The sequence below is a fragment of the Pezoporus flaviventris genome, unplaced genomic scaffold (assembly GCF_033815535.1).
Source record: "Pezoporus flaviventris isolate CSIRO_AGI_PZ_B2104156 unplaced genomic scaffold, CSIRO_AGI_Pfla_v1 ptg000002l, whole genome shotgun sequence".
In the NCBI taxonomy this organism is placed as follows: domain Eukaryota; kingdom Metazoa; phylum Chordata; class Aves; order Psittaciformes; family Psittacidae; genus Pezoporus; species Pezoporus flaviventris.
Genome location: NW_026892550.1, coordinates 13207702 through 13233589, shown reverse-complemented (window position 1 = coordinate 13233589; position 25888 = coordinate 13207702). Strand labels below are relative to the sequence as shown.

Below are 25888 nucleotides of genomic sequence, written 5' to 3'. Positions count from 1 at the left end.
TGCACATTTCAGTGCATTCCATTAGTCATTGTTCAAATGAGGCTGTTCTCCGACCCCAGAGGCAGGGGAGGAGGGACTTTGGGGTTTAAATGAGTTTGCCGATCAGTACATAGAGGCACATTGTTTCTCATCTTATATTTTGCATGTTCTGTTTACAGAAAATAACCCTGGTTCCCAGTACCAAAATGTTTCAGGTTTTGAGCATACTGTATGTTTGATGCAGCTAATTTAAATAAATGACTTTCACATTTAAGCAATTAAACCTATAATTAGCACTGTTTGAATGAACTAATCAGCTAATACCCTATGACACACAGTTCTTTTTTCCTTCTAAATATTTTTAAAGGGAAAGGAGAGAGATTTATAAAAAATTATAGGGGATGCAGTAAAAAAATATTCTTTGATTCATGGAAATTACAAAACACCACCACAAACTATTTAGACCAATGTTTTCCTTTTGCCTTCCAGGGAATGTGGAATTATGCACACTCATTTCCTCTGAATTCAGGGGGAAAGACGGCAATAAACAAAGTAGTGAATCTTTTTTAAAAGGAGGCAAACTTCTTCTGCTCTTTGTGTATTTTTAAAAATACCCAAACACACTTCTAGAGCCACTCTGTATTCACTGGGTTTTAAAACGTGTGCATACATCTAACCCAGTGGTCGGAGAGCTGCGTGAGCTGTACCCTTGGGAGATTCCTTCTAACTGGCAGAACGTTAGCCGCTCTCAATAAGATGGAAATTTATTAGGAAGAAATTATCCTGGTGTCCTCTGAAAAACAGCATTCCTGATAAAAATCTTGTTCTCTGACAGCAGCCTAACAAGATACATTTGTTAGCTGGTTTTGTTCCTTGGACTCATCTGTTAATTTTAATTCTTCTGTTGCACGGCTGTGTATTTTCCTTCTCAGGCAGACATGATCTATGTGTGCTCAGTGGAGATTGAGATGTTGGGGGTGAGAGGGCATAGAAGTTTAGGAGAGAGGTAGCTCTTTTTTATTTTTTTTTTTCCCTTTTCTTTACTTAAAGTGGAAAAAATGCCTTTACATTTTGATTAAAGTTTGTATTTGTTAATAAATGCTGTGCCTCTTTGAATCCATGTTACTATAGATTTCTATTACTACAGAAACATGTATAATTCATCATACAATTCTTCTTTTCTTCAGCTTTGTTGTCCCTAAAACTCACAGCACCACACTGGCCATACAAGTCACACCACATACCAGTATTTTACTTCTCCCTCTCCCTGCCCCAAACATCATTAAACACCTTTAAATGATGCAAAGAGCTTGAACCTCCTTGAGTTGTTCAACTCTGACTATCCTCACTGCAGCTCCACTGAGGATGGGATTCAGCGCCCTTCTCTCCAGCCTAATTTTGACTTGAGTCTCTGCCTCATGTGGGGCTCAGGCTGGAAGGTTTTCAAAGAAGGAATCTGGAATTTTAGTGAATGAAGCTGGCATCAGGATCCCTCCCCCTAGCATTATGACAAAGCTAGTAGGTACATAGTGCTCTTGCTGAACAGAAAGGACAACAGCAAGACGGCAGATGGTCTTTTGTAGTTATACGGCTCACCAAAACTGAAATGAACTAGTTTCTAGTCCTGAAACTTGCACCTCAGGCCTTTACACTTTTAGGCAAAGGATTTGACTACCCATTCATTTCCTATGGTGACAGTCTTTCTGCCTAACGCTTCCAAATGTTTCCTCCAACCTGGACTGGGGATAGATAGGAAAATAATTTCTTCCTTGGCTCTACTTCTGAAAATCAGGGCAAAGGTATCTGAAGCACTGACAGTTCTCACGGTAGGTGAAATCTGAAGGAGTGGCAGATGAGCAACAACTCAGGGAAATCAAAACCTAGGTATTTGAAGCTGGGCATCTAATTACTGAGGCACTCCAAACTTGAGGAATTCCTAAATTTTAGCCATAATCCTCTACGTTTTGGAGCCTGTACACAAACCAGAAGCATTTATGCCCTATTTTTTTTTATATACATAAAACAGGGGAACTCATCTGTCTTACAAGAGATGCCTCCACTTGAGAGGCATACTGTGCTGATGAAGAGATAGCCAGGTACGAGTATGCTCTCTTGAGAACCTTCCCCTATGGTAAGAAAATCCTGGGTACTGATACTCAGCAACAGTTGGAAGGAGGTGGCCCTGCAGGCCACCCCATGGGATCGTGGTCAGAGTCTTGCAGGTTCTCTGGAAACCTGAACTATTACCACCCCATGTTCCTCTCAGGATGCAGATCAACTGGACCTTTTCTCAGCCCATGTCTAACACACCTTTCAAGGTCTGCTAGGGAAATGCTTCTAAGTTACTCTGGTCACAATTTTACAGATTTGGCTTGGGAATAAAGTGGTTTTGCTACCAGGAAGCTCATTATTTCTAGAGCAGAATGAAAATTGAAAAAGTTCAAAACTAAATTAATATAATTTTTCTAAGTAATAATCTCTGTATGATCTAAAATGCTGGTTGTTCTGATGAAGTCTTGACAGCCATTAACCTCTGAATGCAAGTCTTTAAATACCAGGAAATATCCAGTTAAAGAAGCTTCTGTAACATACCTAACTCCTACACAGCACCCCAACCTATCACTTTGTTAGGGTCTACGCCTCTCCAGTGCTGTTACCAGAGTTGACCTCATGCAGCAAAACTTATATCTTCAAAAATATCCTAAATACTATCCTGGTTGGTTCAAAGTTTGAAATTCTACTTTGAAAAGTAGAAATGCTATTTTCAAAACTATTCTGCTTGTTGTTTCTATTCACTGTTTCCATGGCAGAGCTGAAAAACTATTGCAGCTGTGTTTTGGGTGGTCTATTGTATACCACTGTTGTTTTTGATTATTACATTCAACACTCTCTTGGTATGTGTTTCATTGTCCCACTGTCTCCACACAAATAAGGAGTGGTACTGCCTCCACCCGTTGTTTATGCAATTTGCTCTACCGTTACAAAGCGGGAAACCTAAATTTTTCCCTCTTCTGCTTAAGGGGCTCACATGTCCATACACTGCTTCCTAGGGGTGTGCCCTAAACACTAGGTTATAGCTTAGTATTTAAGAGGGCATCATTCTGTCCTTCTGTCAGGAACAGTCCTGGAGCCAAAAGCAGAACATAGAAGGAGCACAAGTCAGTGTCCAAGTGACAGCTGGCTAAGATGAAGACACCAAGCTTCTGCTGTTTGACTGTTTTATTACCAGATTAAAACTAAATCAAAACAAAACCAAACCAAACCAAGACAACCCAAAACCAAGGAGTACAGAAAGATAGCTATAGGTGAGGTACTGCTGACCTGATGTTTAAACACGCTCTTACAAAGACCTTCTGATAAAGTCATCAGGTAATATGTAGTGCATTTGCTGCGAATATGTTGCTCAGTGTAATGGAGACTAACTTTCAACATGTATTTAAATGTCTGCATTAGGACATTGCTCTACAAGATGTGATTTATTAAAGGTTCATAACTCTCAGAACTGAGTTATGAGTAGTTAAAATGCAGACTGCTGGCTGTGACATACGGACATTGTTTGTTGCAGAAGACAGGAAAATAAAAGTCCTTCCTTGAATGCAGAATTGTGAAAATTAGTGACTGTGGATATAAAATTGGTGGTTACCTGTATAAAATGGCAGTTGTAAATACAGACTGTCCAAGCTGACTGGCAGAACTCATCTTGTCCTGTAGAGCAGCTAGCAAGGATCAGAGTAAACGAAAACTGCATTTTGGCCTGTCTTCTCCTGATTTGCAATTATCAGCATTTGACCTTCTACACCTGAAGCAGGACTTTGTAGCCTAGCCATAAAAAACATCCTTTAGAAACCTGCACCTTGAAGTAGGCCTAGGACAGCTGAGAAACGTGTACCTGGAATCAAAAGAAACTGATGCCTTGCAACAGTCAAAAGAAAAATTTCTTATGCCACATATTTTTCTTAAACTATGCAGTCTCCTGTGGGTTTAATTACTTCATGGAAGTGTTCCCATTTTTATTTTGGTTTTCTTTGTCCAGTTTTCAGCAAGAATAGGAAATCTGTAAAGGCAGGATTTTTAACTCAAACTTCAGATGTTCGTCTGAAACTCATCCGAGTCTCTAGGTTAGTTCTGGTAATATTGTTAAATGATCTTTTGTATTTAAGATCTTCAATCCTTGATTTAGATGAAGTCATGATAAAAGAAAAACAAAATAAAAAACCTGAACAATATTTGAGCATTATTTAAGGTAACTAGAATTAGGATCAATTCTCAGGATGCGGCACCACATCCTTTTATATCCTAAAAAAATAAAAATCACTAAGCTTCTGTATTCATGAGAAATAGAAGCCTCTAACCTACTTGGCTTAGCAGTAGAACAGGAGTTGGTTGAGCACCTGAATGGACATAACTCTGGGTTAAATGGGGATGACTACAAGCCACACAGATCATGTTGTGATTGTGAACACCACTGCCTCTTCTCTTTCCTCTGACTATATCCAAGTCTTGAATACATATTTCAAGGAACTGTGACCTGAATTCAGATGATTGATCACAGTAGCAGTAGAGTAAACTTTCAGTATATCTTCACATTGACAGTGAACCTAATATCAAACTTTAACCTGCAGCACTTTGCTTTCCTATAAAATAAAAATATTCTGTCCTAAATCACTGCCTTTTCAAACCCAGAAACAAAAAAAAAACAACAACAACAAAAAAAAAACCAGCTCTTTTTTGACTGGCTGCATTGATTTTCATATAATTCCAAGTTTCTTATCTCTCTGATTTCCCATGAACTCCCTTTTACCTTTCCTGATCTCCCATGAAACCCTGGCAGAATATCAGCAGATCTGATAGTTTCTTCCAGGCTGGTTGCCATTGCCATATTTTTTGTACTTCAGGGTTTCTGTGGGATTGATGACGCACAGTACATCATTGGGCTGCTGTGACCAAACAAGGGTTGTGTGCGGCAGCTTCCCCTAGCATCTTGCCAGAATTGCTGAGACTTATCAAGGGGCTGAAGAAAGATGAGTAAATGTTGGTGAGGGATGGAGGAACAGTGTTGAAATGAAGTAGATGTTGGGTAGGAGGAGAGGTCTAAAAACAGTGGCAGGGAAAGAGTTAGTAGGTGTTTCAGAAATATCTGAAATTGAAGTGAAGATAGAAATATTCTGGTTCAGGATAAGATGTAAGGAATGGGCTATTAGGAGGAATTGAATAGAATGAAAGGAAAAGAAAAAGGTGAGTTTGGATTGAGAGAATAATGACTGAGGGGCAGTATGATGGTGAAGAGGAAGCTTCATTAGAATTTAGTAAAATAAGTGCCTTTGTATCGATGTCTTCGGCTGAATTGAACTATACTGTCCAACCTTTGTGAAACAGCCGGCCCCTAAATGTGGTCCATTGCTGTATGTGGTTATTAGTGTCAACCAATGTATGATGAGGATTATGTCTAAAATGCAGGTCAGTTGCATTTCAGGATCCCATGGGTGAGCCTTGACTTCCTATGAACCATGGGCACAGTGATTTCCTAACCCTGTGTTGCAAAGGCAACAGAGCATGCTGGCTGTCCCTTTACCCCTTTACCTCACTGCCAGCAGAAGACCCAGCTGCATGAACTGCCATGTATGACTTCAGAGACATCAGTTTGGACAGCCGGACAATCAGTGCTACAAGACACACTGGGGAGTGCATCATCTACCTTCATATGCACTGCCAGATTCCACTGATGTGATGCTTTTATGATATGTGTAGGAATGGCAGAATATGATTTGAGCACAATATGTCTATGGAAATGCCATTCTGAAATTAGCCATAAATGATGTCAAGCTGTATGCACGATATATGCTCCCGATTTCTTACAGGAAACACCACTAACTTAAATTTTTTTGGTTGTTGAACTTCATTTAACACCATCATACACTGTAAAGATCTGAGAAATAGCTAGTACAGTCACTTAGCTTGATATCCCAGTCTCCTACCTCATGCGCAACTCCTGCCTCTTCATCTCAATGAACAATCTCTTTGAAGAATGGTTGTGGGAGATGGAAGAAGAAACCAAATAAATGCAAATAAAAAGTTCTGAAGAAGAGGCAGAGGGGTCTCTCCTTTTTTATATTATGGCCTCATTGCCACACTCTGAGACTGTAAGGACAAGTGCAATATATGTCTTTGTAAAACCTTGCATTTTCCCTAAAGTGGCAGGCACCTGCTTTTGCTTCAGACCAGAAATACAGTAAGATTTTCCCAATGTGACTCAATTTGATTGTTTTGAAAGAAGGAAATTAATGTGAGTTTGGATTTTAGAGCGTGGCAAAGGCTTAAAATGATGCCATAGTGAATACATTTACAATTGAGACCTTCTGGGAAGTGTGAAAGAGGTAACAGCAGTAAACATATAGAAATTAGTCTGGACAAGTTTTCAACAGGGGAACTTTATTTTAAAGTGTTTCCTTCGTACCAGTTAATAAAAATGAAACTTAAATATGGAATACTTAAAAAAAACTATTATTGCCTTTGACTTATTTGCAATCAGATGTACTTCCTGAAACTACTTAGAAAACCTGAGCTGCAAAATGGAGGTGTGACTGCAGATCATACAGAAACTGCCTGCCATTTACCCTTGCAAAGGGAATAGTAGCAGCAAAGAGAAAACCTCCTTAAACTTGTGTACATTGACTGGTCATGTACTAATCCTGACACCCCCATCCCATCGTGCTTTTTTATTACTCCAGCAGAAAACTAAATGAGCATAGAGATGGCTGGCAGGACTTTGGTCTGTCCCATACTGGAAAGAAGTTCTGAAAATCTAATCTCAGCTCATCAAAATGTGACATGACTGGATTTAATTTTTTTTAATGGCAAATGTCAGTGTAGACTTAACTGAAGGCATGTGAACACCTCCTTTGTTTTGATTTCTACATAACACATATTACTAGCTAGGGTGCAATTATAATGCATGTATATACATGAAATACTTAAGAAAATTTTAGGTGCTCATGCTCTCAATGTAAAACAGCCCTGTAATTGTCCTTATTATGTTCATAATTTTTTAGCTGAGTAAATGTCCCTTCTCACACACTATTCATTCATCCTTCTCTCCCAAATCTTAAGTTTAAAAATGCATAAACCTAGAATGTTGTAAGTTAGAATTGTCATGCCTGAACTCAGTCTGAAATTTCATATCAGGTTAAGGATGAGGTGGTTTTAAAATAATCAGCATTGTTGCACTGCCCTTTCTAGATCAGACACAGGGAAGTTTAGCTGCTGGTCCTGTGGTAATTTTACTTGTTTTTTTGCTTTTGCAAATTAACACAAACATCTTGCTGGTTAAGTTAAAACCTTTTATGTTCCCTCCAAAATTTCTATCTCCATTGGATTCACATCTGTAGTTTCATTTAATATGAACCAGATGTTGAAATCAAGGCAATGTTTATTAGGCTGCTTGCACTGAAGACAGCTTGCTACAGGCCATGTTGTGCCAGTTCTCTTCTGGGTACAGTGTCAGGCAGAAATAAAGTATGCTGGAGGTTTTTTCTCTTTCTCTATTTAGAAATACAGCTTTCTAATCAATAACCTTCAAACTTCAGACTTCACAAGCAAAGAGATACGGACAAATGTACATAAAGTTCCAGAAGCTGTTGTACTTCACACGCAAAACATCGTGCTGCCGTTAAAACTGCAGGCTGTTAATACACCAGCGTGAATGGGTGTGCCTGGCTGCAGAATCTGTGCGATGGCATAGTGCTGAGAAGATAACAGACAGCAGAGAGCAGAATGCACTCTTAGAATCAAAAATCAAAGCTAGTGATGAGAGCAGAAGCTGGGAGATGCAGCTGCTACCATTGAGCAGCTGGTTGGTGGTGTCCTGTCTCCATGAAAGGCAGCAGCTCCTCCTGTGGGCCGAGTTACAGCTCAGAGGGAGCTTAGATCTGCTGCTTCTCCAGAGATGTCAGCATCTTTCCATGCTTTCTGCAATATGTGCATGTTGGACATGTTTAAGATCCGTCTGGTGGGTTCCAAATACTGAATTAGATACACAGTCATTTTTCTGGTCACTGTTTGGGTATAGGACACTGAGTATCATGCCTGGAAGGTATGAGAAGTAGAAGGAACAGCATTTATGACATAGAAGAGATAAAGGCTTATTCAGTGTATATTTTGCTTAGACTCTATTTTTCCGTGAAAAATCATTATTCACTGAAAGGAGAGGCACAGCCAGTCTTTCGCCCTCATGAGCTGGAACGTTTTGCTCTTGCAGCATAATCAGATTTTCCAAGCAAAACTCCTGGTTATTTCAGTCACATTTATGCAGCCGTACAAGGCCTTGGCAAAATTCAAGCACTGCAGAGCATGGTAACATTTCAAAGTACAAAATTTAAATCAATAACATATACTTAAATTTTAAAGGCCAAATTAAAACATATTGTGCCTACAAAATATGTATACAAGTAACTGAACTTTTTTCATGTATTGAGCGTACAATCTGCAACAGTGTACAAGGTACCTGTGACAGTGATACCCAGAATCTCATCGGATCATATTCAGCATGCTTTCACTTCCTGGCAAGTATTGGCTTGTGTTTTGCAAGTGCAAGGGTTTGAGCTTAAGATCAAATTTTTATAAAGACTGAAGAATGAGTTAGAAACATGAAATAAAAGACTTTAGCAATATCTGTGTGGGAAATAGTATTTTCCAACATGCATTTCTTTCCACTATTGTTTCTTTGTGTTTAAAAAAATGAGTAAATTAAACAGAGTTGCCTCTGCATATTTTGTAGTAAGGCATACCTGTTGGTTCAAAGCAACAAGGTGAATGCAGTATAGGCTTTGGTGGGACCTTGGCCCAGTTATGCGATAAACACCTAATTACAAGATGCAAATTGCTGACAAATTAATCCTACCCTGGTACCAGGCACAGAATTTCTGCACCCATCATTCCCTTTCACACCATTTCTCCTATCTATCCATCACTTGTTCTGCTTAGTATATGTGTCTGTGCTGTGCAAGATCCAGATACTGTAAGGTATAACTGCCTGAGGTACAACTACATTTCTGCCACTGACTTCCTCCGTCATTCATCTCCCCCATACCTTCTCCACCTGTAAAATGGGGAGAGAGACCCATTGCAGAGTTTTGTTGTAGTGCTAATCACCACAGTGTCTTTATGAATGTTTATAAAGCACTTTGAAGATGGAAATTGCCAAAGAAGTGCTAGGGATGATTATTATAAGTTAATGAATAAATTTCAACATGTATTTGATTGCCAGGTAATTCAGAAGGGAATCACCAACCCTTCCCTCTCTTCGAAGAAGAAAAGTTGACAGTCGGCTAGTTGCTAATTAGCACTCAGCTGAAATGCCTCCAAAGCTGAGTGCTCCCAGTTGAGTCCTTTAAAAAGTAAGCTTTCAACTAATTGAAATATGCTGAAAGTTGAGCAGCGGGTGAGGTGTGTAACAGGTAGGTCAGTATGGTAAAGCTGTGTACGTAGAAGGAATATTAAGCTTTTCCAGGTAGGGACTAGAACTTCTGGGGGAAATGATAGCCAAAAATGAGCACCTATTGTTCATATTCACGCATTTGTTTTCTTTCTGAGGCCCAGTGTGTAATCTGTCACAGGCAGTCTATGCTGACATATATTTGTGACGGCAAGGAGGAAGAGAGGAAGTATTGCTTAAAGATTGTGTTGAAGTCAGGCGTTGGTTATTCCTTGCTGTGTTGAAGGTGCTTATAATGATTCTTGCTTTGGACTGAGATAGACTTAAGAAATTTTGAATAACATTGGTTAATACGTTACAGCTGAGGGACCGCCACCAGCTTTTAATTCTCATTCCCCTTGTCTGTAAGGGAAACTAATGTATCGGGGTGGCTCGGACTCTTCAGGCCCCTATGTCTTGTTTTTCACTGGAGGACTCTTCAGGCCCCTATGCCTTGTTTTTCACTGGAGGGTCAGTCTCCCAGACCACAGCCTGCTCCTGTTGCCTCCCCCACCACTGCTTTGGATTTTTCATTTTTTGCCTTTGGCTGTCTGCCAGTGCTATAAACCGCAGCACTGTCTTCTCTGCCGCTGAAGGCTGTTTTCTTCCTCAGCTGCAGGGAGATGGCTGCAAGAGGCAAATGACAGGAATTTCATCCCTTTCTTTCCCCTGCTTGGCTGCTCTGGATTCACCATCCTCAGCATCAGTTCTTCAAGCTTTCTTCAGGGAAAACACACTCAGCTAAACTTGTTGACTTCTTCGGGTGAAGAATCTCAGTTGCTTCAAATAACACTTTCCATCATCCCCTTTCTTCCAGTGATTCCTTTTCTTCCCAAACCTCAGAAGCATAGATGGGAGTAAGGAAAAAAAACCCTCAAAAATGTGTAGGGTGGGAAGCTACCAAGGCAGATGTTTAAAAATGATTCATACAAAAGGAACTCTGTAGTTCAAAAGGGGCCATGGGCAGGTATGAATGTTATGAAGGAAAATGGGAGAAACGGAGTGAACACAGAAACAAGAGCAAGATGAAGCAAAACAAGAAAGAAATATTCTTGAAGCTGCTGGATTCTGGAAAGCAGTCTCTCTGATGTCCTCAGAGAGTCAGCAAAACCAAGGTATAGAAAGTATTTTTTAACATTTTACTAGTCTGGAAGATGATCTGGTTCTGTCAATTGGCATCCTGAGGTTACTGCAGCCCAGCAAAACTTCCCTAGAGGTCAAGGTCTGACTATTTCACACTTGGGATCTCATCATCTCCTCCCTGCACCTCATGGAGCAATATCCATTGACAAAAATCCTTTCTGACATGGTCACAATGTACTTCGTAGTTACAGTGCCAAGGTCTGGTGCAGGGTAGATAGAGGCCTCCCATGTATGCTGTCCACTCAGGGTGCCACACTGACAGCACAGTGAGGAGCAAAGTGCTTGAAGTCTTACGAGCTGAAAAGGCAGACCACAGCTGTGTGCTCCTACAGACCAGTATCCCCTCTGCATTAGGCACAAGGGGAGGACACTTAAAACACACCAAATACTGGCTTGCCATAGCTTAATTGAAGAGATGGTCAGTCAGTTTGTCCTCTGTATCTTGCTATGTTTAGAAGACCCATCAGTGTAACACCAAGAAATGATTTGCACCACTTTGAGTCTGTCTCATGTTTTCTTCCCCAGCTCTGCCTTCTGCAGGGGCTGTGCATGTACTGTATGGGTAAAGCAGACAGACTGCTTGGTCAGAGGTGGGCAGGCTCCTCAAGACTGCATTCAGCTCAGCATTCATGAAGTTCCAAGTCAAAATTTAATATCCATTTTGACTGCATAGTAAGATATTATATACACTGCAGAACTGAAAAGTATCTGAAATCCCTTTTGTGTTATCATCTATTCAGAGGTACTTCTAGCATCATTGGTGAGTGCTATAACTCCAGCCCACTAGCACTAAATAGGTGAAGAGAATTCTCAGAATTGCCATATGTACCAAATTATCATTATATGTAATTTATGCAAGGTAGGTTTGAGTTTGCAGAAAGCCTGAAGCAGTTAAAACATGTAGACCCTTCTTCCTGCATTGTAAACTCTGCAACACGGTTGTTTTTGTGGGCCCCACTTACAGATTTCTGAAAAACCTTTCTGGTAAAAATAGTCATATTAATGACAAAAAAGGACAATTATCATGACTGAGAAAACCAACATAGCCTACATGGAAAAAGCCTGGAAGCGTATAAGAGCCCAGCAAATATTTTTAACAATGGATTAAACAGATTTATTTAGTTTCCTGTCCACAAATGTCTGTGAAAAGATGGGGTTTTCTGGTATATGTTTTTTATTTCAATATATTAATATTTAATGCAAACAAATTACAGCTTCTAGATTTCTTATAAATTGTAAGCATCTGGTACACTCCATTTTATAGCTGCAGAAATTAATGGCAGTATTCAGTCCTGAAACCTGTCAAAATCCTGTGCTTAAGCTTAGCAGTTGAGCATATATTACAGATGATGGGGTAATGCTGGTGCTTCTTCACTGTGCACCCCAACTTTCAATAAACAAATTTCATTTAGTCTCTTATGAGCATTCACAGGAAAACAGCTTTGTTCTCTTACCTAAGGTCATTCCATTATAAGTCTTCAATGTCATCTGGCTTTTGTATAAACAAAGGACAGTTCAAAAAGGTAGTTTTGTTTTTAGTTTTTCAAGCAATTCATGTTTTCTTGAGTGTTCTCAAGAAATCTCATTTCAAGTACCTCTAGGTTTTAGCTCTTCATCTGCTGTGTGTCTAACTAAAATCAGTCTCCCCTGTCTTTTCAACAGCTACAAACCACCTTAAATGTATCCTTGTAAACCTGATTACTGACAGAGACTGAACAGTCCACGAATACCAGGGATAAATACAGCAATTACACCTATTTACAGCTGTATCTCTTCTCTGCATTATTACTATTATTACTAAGTGGTTATTAAAAATAGTGCAGCCTTCAGAGCTATTTCAACTGTCAGCTTGGCAAAGCGAGGGCCATGCCTAGGTTGTGTGTGGTGTTTTTGGCAATGTTGATGATGCTCGGTGCCATGACAGTGGGCAGTGTGTGTGCCCTCCCAGTGGAGGCTGTGTGGAACCCTTGTGCCAGGGGCTCAATAGTCACAATGAGAAGGCAGCACCTGATCGCCTGTGACAGCACAAACAGCAGAGACAGATGAACAAACCGCTCTGGTTCATACCTTCTCGTTCCCTGATTGTGTCCTGGAGGAAGTTTCTGCTCTAGATTTTTGGTCTTTCTATTGTAGCACATCTTGGGTACTAGTAGGCACTGCGGGTTTCACACTGGTGGGTGCAGAGGAAGAGGACCTGCACCCTTCCACACTTCACCCTGAAATGACGAGAAATTGTCCTCCAGAGCAGAGTGGAGTCCTTGACTTAACGTGAGTCCTTCTGTTTCTGCCCAGGAGAGGGCAATCCAGCACACAGACATCGGCCAGCTCAGCGCACCATGTCTTGAGCCTCTTTGGGGTGTCGGAGGCCTGTGTGGTTGGTGCCTGGCCAGAGGGACACGAAATATGCTCTGTCTTACCTGGTGGGGTCTGACGGCACACTTCAACCCAGCTCCCCTTCCTCAGTTGGGAATCGTAGGCCTGTGTCCTGTTTCCTCTCTGCTCTGGTGTGCCATCTCTTTTTGTGTTCACCTGCAGCATTCATGCAAGGGCTGGCTGAGACGCAGAGGTTTCAGGACTGGATAACAAAGGTGGCATCACAGTCCCTCCTTTCCAGGCTCTGAATGCTGGAGTGAGGCTCTCCGCTTTGAGGCACAGTGGTATTTGCACGTGCATACACCTGGGTAAATGCAATTCTGCACATGCTGTTCTATCACCTGTTTATAGCCGTGCACACAACAGCTACAAACATACTCTGATTTTCAGATCTGGGAAAACTAACTAGTTTCTTCCTCTACCTCTTTTTTCCTCTGCTCACATTGAACTCACTTTCCAGATTAAGGAATTTATTGATTGTCCTAAATCTTGGATCAGATATTTGCCTTTGACCCCAGAGCCACTTCGGGTACTTTGATGCCAGTAGCTTGGAGGTTTGGAGCAGCCCAGGCACAGAGCTGCCTGCTCACCCCTAGCTGGCACTCTGGGGGAGTACATGAAACATTAAATGTGGTAAATCCAAGTGGGAATCAAGATGACACTGTCAGGATCCCAGTAACTTTCCTTGCCTTTGATTCTGCCTTCTGTTTTGCTGTTCTGTGCATCACACTAGTCTAGATGGTAACAGGCAACTGGAAGTGCTGCTGGAGCCTGTAATTAGCAGGTTCCTACCCTGGGACTTGATTCTTGCCAGTAGGCTGTAGGTGTGTGGTAATTTGCCAGTTAATCAATGGGAATTCTTAAAAATTCACTGCATATTTTTGCTTTGCACTAGACCTGCACACAGAAGCTCCCATCTGAGGTGGGGAGGAGCATCTGTGGTTCCCAATCATGGAAGCAAATCATTCACTTCCAGTACTCCTAGTTTGTCCTTCTTTTTTAAAATAACTTTAAAGCAACCTCTGCCTTCCACCCCACCCCAGCCTCAATGAAATACAGTAATGCTATTGCCATGTTTAACTTCCTGGAACAGTGAATTTTAGCCTAGCAAAAAGTCCTTATAACAGATTGAATCTTCAGGCTATGCCAAATTACACTATTTTAAATGACAAAAAGCAGTCAAATATGTTTTTTGGGCAAATATGTTATACTTTAGATTTGCTTTGCAAACAAAGTAAAATCCGTAACATTATGGGTTATTTTTCTTTTTTTTTTTTTTTGCATTTATTTAAGTAGGTGGTACTTCAGTTACAAAAATAGTGTATATTAGTGTTGCAACTGCGTAATTTTTGGGTCATTTTGTTTTAGGCTTTAAGGTAGTCTTGCTGGGATCTCTTAAAATACCAGGAAGACGCAGGGAGCTTTTTTCCTAGGTACAGGCTTCTCATGTGGCCAGTGAATGCTGGCAGAGCACCGTCACTGTCACTGCAACAGTACTGAGCCAAAGGTACATGCTATTTACTGAACTCAGCACCTCCTGTGATGGTACTGGCATGACAACATAGAGTTTCTCCATAACTGGGGAGCATTTAAAGATAGGAATGGAATATCCATGTATTATCTGTTGTTTTGGTGTTTACTGACAGAATCTGTGGGAAGTCTATAAAACAGCTCAACATGTCACTTCTTGTGGAAACTGTGATTCCATAACAATGTCCAGAAATTGTGTAGCTAAACAGCAACTGGTTCATCTAAGATAGTGATCCAGACCAGTGGTCAGTAGAATGAAATGATAAATTTCTGTATTTTATCATAGAATCATAGAATTGCAGAATGGTTTGGGTTAGAAAGGACCTCAAAGATCATCCAGTTCCACCACTCCTGCCACAGGCACGCACACCTTTCACTGCACCACATTGCTCCAAGCCCTGTCCAACCTGGCCTTGAACACTTCCAGGGATGGGGCATCCACAGCTTCTCTGGGAAAGCTGTGGCAGTGCCTCACCACCCTCACAGGAAAGAACTTTTTCCTGATCTCATCTAAATCTCCCCTCTTTCAGTTTAAAGCCATTCCTCCTTGTCCTATCCCTACATGCTCTTGCAAAAAGCCCCTCTCTTGATTTCCTGCAGGCCCCTTTAGGTACTGGAAGATTGTTCTAAGGTCTCCTGAGAAGGGAACCCAATGTTTTCCAGATTTAGATAAATGCCAGTGAAAACTGTGATTTTCAGTATCTGCCTTAAAATATTCCTACATTCCGTTGGGTTTGAATTAATTTTTTGGCAGTGGATGAAGCCATATCATGCTCAAGTATGTTGCAGGATTCTTACTTCAATTTAGGAAATGCAATGGCGTGTGCCTTGGTTTCCCCATCTGTGAAATGGGCGACCCCACAGTGCTCCTGAAAAGGCATCCTGGCTGAGAGCTGCTGTGACTGTGGCTGATTGTTATTCTCTTAATCATATTAGTTAACTAAATCTGTTCCTAGAGTGGTTCCATTTGCTTGAATGAATTTACATGAGATTAATTCAGCGCTGTTTATTGTTGTTTTTACATTTATTCAGTACTGTAAATAGTGCCTGATACTTTACAGCTGTGTCTAAAGACAACCTGTGTTTCAAGGGCTTTTTTGTATAGGTAATTTGGAGGCTCCCCTCTAAAACCTCACACTTCCTCATGTAGCGGATGAGCCCATTTTGTTTCCTCTGGATTTAGAGGTCTTTTCGTTCACGTGGTCTCCTCTCCCAGCACTTTCCTGCAAGTATGATTCAACAGATAAAGTTCATCCTTCACCTCCGAAGGGTGACTACTTCCCCTTTGCCCTTCCCTCCTCCTTCGGACGCCCCTCGTCCCCCCAGTTTTAGACGTATTTCCTCTGCAAGGTTCCCTAAGCGCTACAGGATGTATGCGGAGCAATGGTCCTGGAGTACGGACCGGCTCCCACCTGGCCGCCGCCACCCTACAGCCCCACGGTTGTGTTTAAGACGGTCCATGAGCACATGCTCCCAAGCCGACGGAAACGGGCTGCCAGCGGTTGCTCGGGGGGCTCGTTCTCCTACCCGACTCTTTTTTGTTTTCACATCTTGCCGGAGGTTTCTCTTACCAGTATTTGCCAGCTCCCCATTGTGTGAAGTGCAAAGGACGGAGGCTGTTTCTTTGTGCCGGCTCCCGCTCCCCGTCCCCGTCTCCCCCGCCGTCCGCCCTCTCGTCCCCCCAGACTGCTGATGTGAGGTGCACTCACCCCACACACCCCCCCAACAGCGCGGTGAGGGCTGCCGAAGCCTCGGTAGCCCGGCACAAGCTCCCGGAGAGGCAGAGCCGCGCCGAGGGCACGATTTGGGAGCGGGCGAGGCGGCGGGACCGCGGCGGGCTGTGTCGGTGCGCTGTGCGGTAATCCCGGCCCCGACACTGCCCGAGCGAGCTCCGTGCGGAGGGGGATTGGCTCAGGCAGCTTTTAAACCACCTATATGCTAACGAGCCTGCTGCCAGGCTCCTGAGGGGTCCTGGCTGGGAAAAATCAACCCCAAAGCTCAGACCCCTGTCAGGCGGAGAGGAGAATTATATTTTTGAACTAGTCTGCGACGCGGACAGGAAATGACCCCTCCAGCAACTGCTGCTTTAAAGCCGAGCGGCGGTGCCTGAAGCTCTCCAGTCTCCGTCTGGAGCCCGAGCGCTTCCCTCCCAACCCCCCCCCCCCTTCCCTCCTCCTGCTATAGCGGCTCCCACAGCAGTTCCCAGCCAGTGCGTGAAGCCTGGATGTGTGTGTGTGTGTGTGCGCGCCGCTACTTTGTACTGTGAAGAACACACAGCCCATGTGCTCTGTATGGATGTTGATGATACTCTGTGTAGCTTGAATCGCTGCAAGCAGGCAAGATGTCCAGCACACCACATGACCCTTTCTATTCTTCTCCTTTTGGCCCATTTTATAGGAGACACACACCATACATGGTGCAACCAGAGTACCGAATATATGAAATGAACAAGAGGCTGCAGTCGCGGACGGAGGTAAGTCCCCCAGCCGTGTTTTCCTGTGCATGGACCGTGGTAGGTTTCAGCCCGAATTCCAGCTGAAGCGTCCCACTAGGCAGTACAGTGTATGCAGGCACGAACCCTAATTAATTTAGTAGTTTAATTGGGTAATCCCTCATTATGTTTCCACGCAGAGCAACTCTTTGAGGAGATACCAGCTTAGGCTGAAATCTTGAAATTACAGTACAGCACTTCAGGATTGATTATAATGCTGCTCTCAGGAAATTTCTTTGCCTTAGTGTGTTGTTTGCAGCTATAATATTGCAAGGTACCGCTTGAGCTTTTGCACAAAATTGATTCAGAGATGTTGCAGGTTTAGGGGGAGAGATGAACCTTTCTCTGGATTTGCTTTGTGAACTCGTTAAAATTGAAAATGAATGGTAACAGAAAACAGGAGCAGAGTTTTAGAAACTTATTCCTGGGCTGCACTTAAAGAACACATGTTCAAGACAACCGACAAGAGAAATCCATGTTTACATTTAGACTGCAGTTGCTTTTAGCAAGAGAGATGATCGGTTCACGACTTTATCATATAGCTGTCAAAAGTACCCAGTAATGTAAACTATAGTCACTGTTGATTATGCTTTGTATAATGTGTTAGTGGTTATTATACTCTGGCTTCTAAACCCAGATCAGCCACCACAAAGAATATGCAGAATGGCAAGGGGAAATACTTTTGTCACTTAAAGTAAAAAAATATAGTGGAGGCTGCATCTTGTTATTTACATGGTTAAATGAAGCACACTTTTTGGTTGGTTGAAGTGAAAAGTGTGTGAACTGTATCAGGCTGGATTTCTGCCCATGTGCCTGTGTTTGTGCAGCAAACATTCTTAGTGCTGCAGTTTTTCATAGTAGTTTACTAGTGGTGCCCTGTTAAAAAGTATTCATCTTTTATAGTGAGTGGCTTCATATAGAGGCAAATACCTGCCAAATTTGTGCCATGAAGCATGGTAAAGGATCTCAGGTTGATCCATTTGTTGTATTGTGATTGTTTAAGGGAACACGAGGTTATCATAAAATAAACCACACATGCCTGAATTGTCAGCTAAGCCATGGAGAATCTGTGACGTTTAATGTATATGATCCAGCTAACGAGATGTGACCTGCTTTCTGATTGGGTAACTGCTGTGGAGTAAGTGCTCTTCCAACACGGTTACCACTGCTCCTCTTCGAACATTGCTGTGGAATAATTGCTAAATCCACTTCGTGCTGGCTGAAAACTTCAAACACTTATTGCTCCCAAAATCACAGCAACTGGTTGTCAGTTTTGCCCCAAGTTGTTGGTTGCAGAGGGTTGCTGCCGTTCAGAGGATGAGGGGACTTGGTGGGTATTGTTTGCTACTGTTTGTTTGTTAGCGCCTTGCAACTCTGTTCCTTGCATTCCTGTACATATTGATGAAGCAATTTATAGACTTTTTCAAGGGAAAAGAACAAATATGTATCATTGATTCCTTCAGCTGTTTTGAAAAGCTGTCAGTGCTATTTTAGCCTTTTTACACACTTTTAAAGTGGTACTTTGGGTAATTGGTCAGTTTCTGATTGCAGCTCCTTTACAGATGTTACACCAAAAAAGTTTTGAGGGATCTGTGAAGCAACTTCGCCCTCCTGCATTGCTGAGGTGTGCTCAGACTTCAGTGTGTTTAATTGCAGTTTTTGCTATGCATATTCACAGGAACTGTTGTGGGCAAAAAGCAATAACCTACTACCCTTCCTTGCTAGTACTGCTATGGGTTTCAGTAGCATTGTACTTTGACAGACAGTGCTTAGTTAATGAAGGCCTCATGCTCCAGCATTTCTTGTATTTGCTCAGAGTAAAAATACTTTTGCCTTGTGATTGCTCAGTGTTTACATTCTGGTTCTGTGTTTTCTAATTTCTGAGCTCTGTGCTGTAAGCACTGTTGTTTGTTGAAATGTAATTTCTAGCCAGCTTCATCTCAGCTCATTCATCCTCCAATTAAAACACCTTCCTTAATAAAACTAAAAATTGAATTAGTTTCCTGGGACACTTGCCGTGACTAGGTGTGGACAGCCTGTAAAGAATCATGCTGGCTTCTGGGGCACGTTGGGAGTAGAGACTTCACATTTATTTTATGCACTTCCAAGCATGTTTGGGATTGGTAGCTGAAGGTTTCTGGAGAATGTATGACTAGCTCTGGATTTTTTGAGTCCAGACTGATGGAGCCCTGTATGTCATGGAAGGAATGTGCTTGTGGTGTGGGTGATACGGGCTTACTGCATGAACGTTTCTCTTCAGGCAGTCTTTGGAATAATGTAGGCACTGGTCTCTGAAGGAGGCTGCTTGTACTCTGTGAGCCCCAGGGGGTAGGTAAGCACAAGCAAAGCAGCTTAAAGGGAAAGGAATTACAAAGAAACTTTCCAAAAGACTGGGGGTAGCAAGCTGTCAGATTCTACCTGGACCTAGCTTCTGGAGAGAGCCAGCAGAAAGTGAGGATGCATTAAAAAATGAGAACCTACAGCTCTTATGCCAAATGTATCTTTGGAAAGCCTTTGGGATTTTCCTCTTTTCCTATGAAATAAAAATGTTCTTAATAATCCTGTAGAGTCAGATTCTCTCCTGTCCCTTGCAGTGGTGGAATTTCCAAGGCAGAGCAAAATGTACATAATCTAAGTTGTACAGAGGATACTTGGAGAGCTTATGAAAAGATTAGCTGTGTGTCATGTCTATCAGTTTTCTCCCCTCCATGTGTAGAGCCTGCCTTTGTAGAAACTCCTGTAGCTGCTCTCCAGAGCTTGCAGGTAGGTGAGAAATGATTCAAAAAGAGCAACGGCTGGTAGAGACACCATTAGAGAACCCACCAATAAATGCCATTTCAACTCCTGCTCTCCCAGCACCAGGGTCTATGGTATGTTTGGAGAGATAGAAGTGTCCTCAAAGTGGCTCTGCGCTTGAGGACCCTCCCTGGGAAATCCACTCCTCCACTCTGGTTTCTGTCAGCATTGGGTGGAAGGGAATAATAATCAGTGTGAAGGATGTGCTCAGTGTATTAAGCAGATAAAGTACAGATTTGATTAAAGAAAGGTCATTTAGATGCAGCATGGCTATCTTTGTTGTTCGTGTTTTCTTTAGGAAGACATGAAAGTAAAGAATTAGCAGCTCTAGCCTGGTCTAGATGTGCAAACTATTGCTCTCCAAACTTCTTACAACTTTATGGGCTCCTCAGGCAGAACCTATAACTGCCTTTTTACATTCAGGGTCAGTCTTAGGCGAAGAATTCCAATCACACTCAGGCAGGGGGTGGTTTTATGATGTAAGTACTGGCAGAAGTCCACCACCTAGCTAATTCTTATGTGATCTAAAGTAAATTAGGGAGTCTGAGTTAGGAACTCATGTGCAGAAACACCTTACCTCCCTTAGATATTGTTCAAAGAAATCTAATGTGGTAACACATTTTTCTAAATGGAAGTTAAAAAGTGCTTTCTTAACAATACTTTAGGAACATCTAGTGCCATTTTGTAATGCATCAACAATCCGAAATTAGAGAATGAAAATGAATATTTAAATGTTTAATAACCTCTGATAAAGATAAATCTTATTTACTTCTATCATAGTTGATTAGCTTTCTGGTTAACCAAAATGCAGCTGTTTTCTTGCTCTGTGTGTGGTTTTAAGGTTTTCATTGCCATTCACTCCAGTTCAGTTTATCTTGATATTTTTATATCTGTTAGTTTAACATTTCAAGAAAGCAATCCTGTTGTGGCATAATCAGCAGTTTCTAAAGTTCTAACTAGCAATATGCAGCATAGGTAAATTGGCTTAAACATTTTCTCTGTTTTTCATAAAACTTGATGTTTAAAAAAGCCTCTTTTCCTCTTTGATGTTGTAAATCCTTTTCTGTTCTAATTTTTAATCATTTGAAATTGCTCACACTTAAAACAAATGATGATTATATCTTGTGTATAATTATTTTTCAGTCACATTACAGTACGCTGTGGATAGATCACCTGAAGTTGCTGACAGTTTAAAGTTTGAGGTTTTGCTTTATTGCCAGTAATCAAAGAAATGTATCAAGCCTTTCACATGCTTATTTAGTCCCCTATATTGTGAGAACTTCTGCATATCACAATATATTAAATTCATCTGTATCTCTGTCACTACAAGAGATTATGCTTTACATTGCTGTTCTATGCAAAACACAACTTTCTTCTGGCCAAGAGAGCAGTGGTTTAGGGGTGACTAGAGAACTTGATTAGTAGCATGTTGGTTTTAAAGACAATCAGCTTAATCAAAGCATATTAAACTCCTATTAAACTGTATAGTGGATTTAACAGAAGTAGAGATTTTGTGATGGAAGAAAATGTGAAGAAAATTAAAAGGAAAATAAAGCAGAATCTTATGATTATTTAAAAGCTCTTAAATGAACTGGAAGCCTATGCAGTGTTTTATATTCAACCAAATATTTAAAGCAAATCAAAGCTAAACAAGATTTCTGCAGTTTAATGGAAGTCTCTTATTTTAATTCCTCACATTGCTAGCTGATGAAATAATCTTTTCTTCTTCTTTCTGATGCATTTTTAATAGATTGGTCATAAAAATCTATGTTGTGACATCACATTTGTTCACATAGCAACTTAATATCGCAAACAGATCTCTCATATTGTGTACATGAGTCTGAGTTTGTCCAATGAGTTTGTTTTGACGAGAGGAAAATACATAAACTTATATGTGAAAGCATTTTGGACGAAATATTCTTTCACCCACAAATATACTAATACTTAGCGATTCTAGGAACATGAGTGAAGTATTTTAAAAAAGCACTTATAAACAGTGCTTTGCTGAAATGAAAAAGGTCAGTTTTAAAAGAAAACCCTTGAACTCCTTTAGGTAGAATGGATTCAAGGCTCTTTTTACTGATTGTCTTTTATTTCATACAGTTTTTTTCATCCCTTAAAAATTCAGTTGCAGCTGTTTTCAATTAAAATCGTTACAAACTGACAATTCTTATGAGGCTGGAGGAGAAAAAAAAGACTCTATTTCCTTTCCATGCTGATCCTTAGCTTACAATCAGGGATGTCTTGCTGCCTTTTTTTATTTTCCCTCAAGTTATAATATACAACATAAACTGTATGTGTAAGTAACAGGGAGCCTTTGGGGCAGGGGCTGGTGAGGGGGGAGAGTGAGTAAGTGGGAAAGTGTAAAAATGGATCTTGTCTGCAAATCACTCTGATGCTTACAAGATCATTTTCTCTAAAGAAAATTTTCAACCCTTCGTTTTCTCTTTTTCATTCTTTAAACCATAAATCCACTTAAAAAAACCTTACTCTCAGTCTCTCCCTGGTGTAAACAAGATTTACTATGCACATCCAGTCTCAAAAATAGAAGCCTCTGGATGGTGGGAAGGAACAAAATTGAGATCATAGCAAGGGCCCAGTCCTGTGCTCTTATTTAAGCTGGAGTTTTGCCTGAAGTAGGATTGCAAGATCAGATAAAAAAAAAAAAAAAAATCATTTGTTTTTGGTATATACACCTTCTTTGTTTAGAGAAAAAGGGTATGGGTAGATTGCTAAACTCATTGCAATATTTTTAGCTGGGCTCCTTACTTCAAATGGTTTACTTTTTGTATCTTTCTGCTAAAAGTTGCGTATCTGCTGTAAACAGGCATTCCAACTGTGCCGATACTTTGTTCAGTTGCTTCCTTCCAAAGAAGAGCTTTCTTTCCTGCACTGTAGTGTGTAAACAGGCCGGCATATATCCTCAGTTTTGCTGGGGGCTCTTTTCCAAAAGATGCTCCTGGGCTATTTGAAGCCTTAGAGGGGTGACCCTGGCAGGGACAAGGTGGCCCCAAAGTGGCTGATGATTAGTCTCTAAAAAGTACTGTGGTAGGGCAGGGCTTCTTGGCCAGGTCTCAATGGTCTTATTTATTAGGCAAAAATAGTAGTTAAAGAAACCTCCTCGAGCTCCTAGCTGAAATCTCCTCCCTAGGCTTGTGTCTCTCTTTTCCCCAGTACATTCTTTCTGTTTGTTACTGTTATAATTTCAGAGAGAAAGCACTTTATGATCAGAATGCTGTTTCCATTTCGGTTACATTGTGGTGGACAGACAGCCAGGCCCTTCTAAACTAAATCCTGTAAGTTAGTGATCTAAGCCAAACAGTACACTTGGTACTCCTGAAGTAAGTGAGAATCCACTAGAACCATCAATGGACCATAAACCTTTGTATGTTAACAGCTGATGCTTCTGGAGACAACTCTGGCCCTTTTGTGCCTTATGGGGCTAGGGAAAAATTACCAATGTGGAAAAATTAGACATTTGCAGAACTAAACATGAGCTAGGATAGGTGACTTTCTAAGCCTGTCACCTCTTCAGGACTCACAAGTTGTGGTTGTGTAGAGTTTTTGCGAAGGCAATAAATTTTACAGGAGCAGGCTGTCCTCTCTGTGAGACTTGGGTTGCCTTGGCCTCACCTTGCTGTTTGTACACCATTGTCAAAGAGACATGATGAAGCTCCTGGCCAGGGTGGTGTTCCTGCCTGCATCGTACAGGCTCGAAGCATAAGTGTGTAGCAGTTTTTTTCCTTATGAAAAACTCTCATAGCTACAGCCAAAATATAAGTATCGAACTAGAACATCTGCCTGAGTTCTTTCTATCATCAATATTCACATCCAGGGCAGAATCACAAACTCCCAACTGACTGACACAGCAAAGCCATAACTTTCTGTATGTTTCTAAATGTACTTAATCTACTGCCTAGTTACCTGCAAACTAGTTAGGTCTTTGAATCCTTCCAAGCAACTAATATATTAGAACATTGCTGTACTATCTATCACACATGATCTGCAATAGCTGCTGCTATCCATCTTTCCTGATTCTAAGCCACAGTCAGCTTGCCGAGCCTAGTCAGCTGAGCAGAAACATTCAAATCTGTCTGTAGCATTTGTGTGTGTTTAAAAAGGAAAGGGGAAAATCTATTCTCTGGGTAGAGTTTTGCCATCAAATTAGCCATGTATAGCAGATTCAGTATCTGTCCAGATCATGTCCATTTTACACAACTGCTAGTTGCAGACTAGAGCATTCTTCATGATGCAGAAGAATTACAGGGGCTGGTTGGATGACGTTATCTGTTGTATTCAGAAGCCAAATGCAATATTAGGTGTGTATGAAAGTGGTCATATTTGGAAATCACTGACTAAGGCAGACCCAATAATAGAGGAAATTGTAGATACAGTGTGCTTATTCTTCAAAACCTAAATACCTGGAAAAAACAACTGAGCACTGTTATGTGCAGTCTTACATCACCTGTGCAGGGGACTATTTTTACTTTTCTTTCGGAGTTTCAAATGTTTGTTTTTTCTAACTACATACTTTATTGGTTATTTTTAAAGCAGCAAATTGAGAAAATGATGACTTCCAGTACATAGCACATTTAAGGTATTTCATGTACCTTATTGTGATTCTTGTTCCAGTTGTGTAGTTTTGCCTCAGCCATTACCAGATTTTATCGGAGAAAGAGCTGCCATCTGTCCTAGAGCAGGTTACAAAGAGATTCTGAAATATTAATGATCACATTATAAAAAAAAATATTCTAAGTCTTTAAATACAGCAGTCACAGGGAGAGAGGAAAATGCCCAGAAAACAGGAATGTAAATAGTGTGAAACGTTTTCAGTTTATTAGTGTTTTAAGCTGAAGCACCCTCAACGTAATTCATACCCCAGTAAGGCAGTCAGTAATACCAGCATTCATAACCAGCTCCTTTTCTACAGACCAGAGATCCTCCAGCCTGTGACTGGCAAGGCAGGCATAAAACCTGCTTTGCCGCTAGGTGTACAACCAGGGTAGTATTTTATAGTTTTGTAGTTGCACCTAGAATGGTATGCTTTCTTCATGCAGTTAAGAGGTCTCATGGATGGGTTATGGGGCAGTAGAGGAAGGCCTACAACAGTCTCCATCGCCCATATTCTGTTAGTAACTTGTGTTTTCAGATCAGTGTCACCACCTTCCGTAATTCTTGTATGCATTTTAAGTGGCAAAAATGTTTCCATGTTACTCCATTCAGCATTTCAATAATGTTACTGTGACTAGAAAGAAAAACAACTGCTGCAAATTAGTTCCTTTAGAGCAAATTAAAATTCTTCTCCTTGTTCAGTATCTTGCAGGTGGGACTCCCCTTCCTTTTGGTACTCAGTCAGCATTTCTCCACCTTTGTTCTTTGCCATACCAAGATATTAAAAACATTGTGAGCATATAGATTCTATATGTGCGTTTGCAACCATACCCTTGGTGTAGTAGATGAGGGCAATACAATAGCTCTATCACTTCTACCTAGAGTTAATGACTTGAGTATCAGTTAACCCTCAGGGTAATTAAGTAATAATGTTGTTGATGTGATCTGAAGTAGCATTTTAAGCAATTAGAAGTTCAGACATAATGTGATGCAGTTATACATTATATAGTGCATGTCTCCATTTTACAGAGCAAAAAAGTTACCATATGTTTTGTGGGAAGTTTGGCATTTTGCACTGACTGGAGTTCTGCTTATATTTACGAACAGCACACTTGTAAACTATGGTAATAACTCTTTGAAGGCCACACCTATGCACACTGTTATGTTAAAAAGTGTAGACCTGTTTTAATGAAGGTGTTGGCATGAATTATGGGCCATAAAAAGCCAACACATTGGGTAAAGGTTTGTTACCTGAGTGCAACAAATACTACATACAACATTTCCGTGACTATTCACTAGAGTTTTAACAGTGAATTTGCTTTGGCTATGTTTGTGCTCTTCATGTGTTCCTGTGAATGTTCAATCAATTGAATTCTATTCTTACAAATAATTAGAGAATGCAAATTTCAGTTTGTTGGGCATTCTGGAAAGAAGTTGCTTATTTTATATGGGCTAGGCTGAGGGGCAACATTTCCTCTTTTGATTTTCCAGAACTG

The 25888-nt window shown here is 41.0% G+C and overlaps 1 protein-coding gene and 1 long non-coding RNA gene across 18 annotated transcripts in view; one reads left to right on the top strand and one right to left on the bottom strand.

Moving 5' to 3' along the window:
- Positions 1-25888, top strand: part of LDB2 (LIM domain binding 2) — a 402214-nt gene that overhangs the window by 161922 nt on the left and 214404 nt on the right. For 6 of the 17 annotated variants that reach the window (XM_061469799.1, XM_061469790.1, XM_061469781.1 and 3 more), the window contains exon 1: positions 16507-16967. In XM_061469799.1, the coding sequence (XP_061325783.1) occupies positions 16836-16967 (132 nt within the window). In that variant the 5' untranslated portion in view covers positions 16507-16835. Of the gene's footprint in view, positions 1-15891; positions 16055-16484; positions 16968-25888 lie in introns of those variants that run through there. The other 11 variants (XM_061469830.1, XM_061469834.1, XM_061469735.1 and 8 more) reach the window with 9 other exon arrangements.
- Positions 15486-16347, bottom strand: LOC133277748 (uncharacterized). Its single transcript, XR_009746318.1, has 2 exons — positions 16204-16347; positions 15486-15717 (listed from the first exon to the last, which is right to left on the bottom strand). It is a non-coding gene; the product is annotated as an uncharacterized LOC133277748 (long non-coding RNA).